Below are 1,271 nucleotides of genomic sequence, written 5' to 3'. Positions count from 1 at the left end.
TAATGAGGAGGAATGTCTTCCAAACTTACTTCTCATATTAACATCTATGGGATTTACACTCGTAGCGTGCACTTTGATAATGACTTCGTTCGGATAGTGTATGATGGGCATCCTCATGTTCTGAGTAAATCGAAGCACTTCATTCTTCCCGTATTTGTCTATCACCCACGCGGGCATGACAGTGCTCCTCGGAGAGGTAGTACCGATCTTTCTAACGGAAAGCTTTTGTATAACTTGGCTTCTCCAGAAGCAAACCGTGGTCCACGCCTTTCTCCGAAGCACACAAGTCTTCAGAAATTCCATCGCAAACACGTGGTTGAGTGGCGTGCCCTAATTAAAATGCACGGGGATGGGATTAACCTGTCACCCCTGAAACAGGCCAAACGCACTGTCCGATCTCACCACGGAGGATTCAGAAATGAAGTTAGGCCTAATGGAGCAAATGAAGGGGGAAGAATATGGAATTAGATGGCTCTTCGCTTAGGAAATGCTCCAATTAACGTTCCAGTCAGTACCCTGTCCATTCTCTTCCCCGCTCACACCCCCTCCCCTTAAAAACAGACCAAAGTCAAAACCCTTAGAACTCTCCCCCGTCTCGGGAGCTCTGGCGGGACCGACGGACTCCGCTCGCGAACCCGACGCCACAGAGAATCAGACGCTTCCAGATTCCCACCGCGACCCCAGCCCGGAGTTTCCTTTCCAGCCGTTCTCCGGGGCCGCGGGACGTGCCTTGCGGCGCCAACCAATCGCGTGCAGAGATTATTTCCTCGGGTTGCAATCGGACCAATGGGAGGACTCGGTGTTGAAAGGTCCAGTGACGAGCCAAAATGGCTGCGCCCATGTACTCCTCGTAGCAGTTGTTGACCTTTGTTTTTCCTCCCTGTCACCTGGCCCCTGTGGTGGCAGGCTGGACACGAAGACTATGCTGGGCCGGACCCTCCGAGAAGTGAGTGGAATTGGCTGCTGAGGGCCCCGGGATGTCGGCCAGATTCGCGGAGTCCGTGGGCATGGGGTCCCCGGGGCTGGCCACGCTTCTCGGTCAGCCCCGCCGCCTCCTTCCCCGGGACTAGGTTGGGGATTCGTAGCTGTGGGTTCTTCGGCTGTACTCTCCGCGCGGGTTCTGGAGTGAGGACCTTAGCAGGGGCGCTTCTGTGCCGCGGAGCTGTGGGTGGAAGTGAACCCCGGCTTCTCAACTGGACGTTTGCTGGGGCGCTGCCAGAAGAGGGGGGTTGCGCTGGTCCCCCCCGTGTCTTGTCTGCCCCCGACCACTC

At 56.1% G+C, this 1,271-nt stretch overlaps 2 protein-coding genes across 5 annotated transcripts in view; one reads left to right on the top strand and one right to left on the bottom strand.

Annotated features, from left to right (window-relative positions):
- The window catches only part of RTN4IP1 (reticulon 4 interacting protein 1), a 53,250-nt gene extending 52,664 nt beyond the window's left edge, over positions 1–586 (bottom strand). For both annotated transcript variants that reach the window (XM_015572732.1, XM_015572731.1), the window contains exon 1: positions 30–586. In XM_015572732.1, the coding sequence (XP_015428218.1) occupies positions 30–303 (274 nt within the window). In that variant the 5' untranslated portion in view covers positions 304–586. The remainder of the gene's footprint in view (positions 1–29) is intronic.
- The window catches only part of QRSL1 (glutaminyl-tRNA synthase (glutamine-hydrolyzing)-like 1), a 22,715-nt gene continuing 21,931 nt past the window's right edge, over positions 488–1,271 (top strand). For all 3 annotated transcript variants that reach the window (XM_015572729.1, XM_015572728.1, XM_015572730.1), the window contains exon 1: positions 488–946. In XM_015572729.1, coding sequence (XP_015428215.1) covers positions 488–946 — 459 coding nt within the window. The remainder of the gene's footprint in view (positions 947–1,271) is intronic.

This window comes from Myotis davidii, unplaced genomic scaffold (genome assembly GCF_000327345.1).
Source record: "Myotis davidii unplaced genomic scaffold, ASM32734v1 scaffold68, whole genome shotgun sequence".
NCBI classification, from domain to species: domain Eukaryota; kingdom Metazoa; phylum Chordata; class Mammalia; order Chiroptera; family Vespertilionidae; genus Myotis; species Myotis davidii.
Note: the sequence above shows the minus strand (reverse complement) of the source record. Positions and strands in the feature narration are given on the sequence as shown.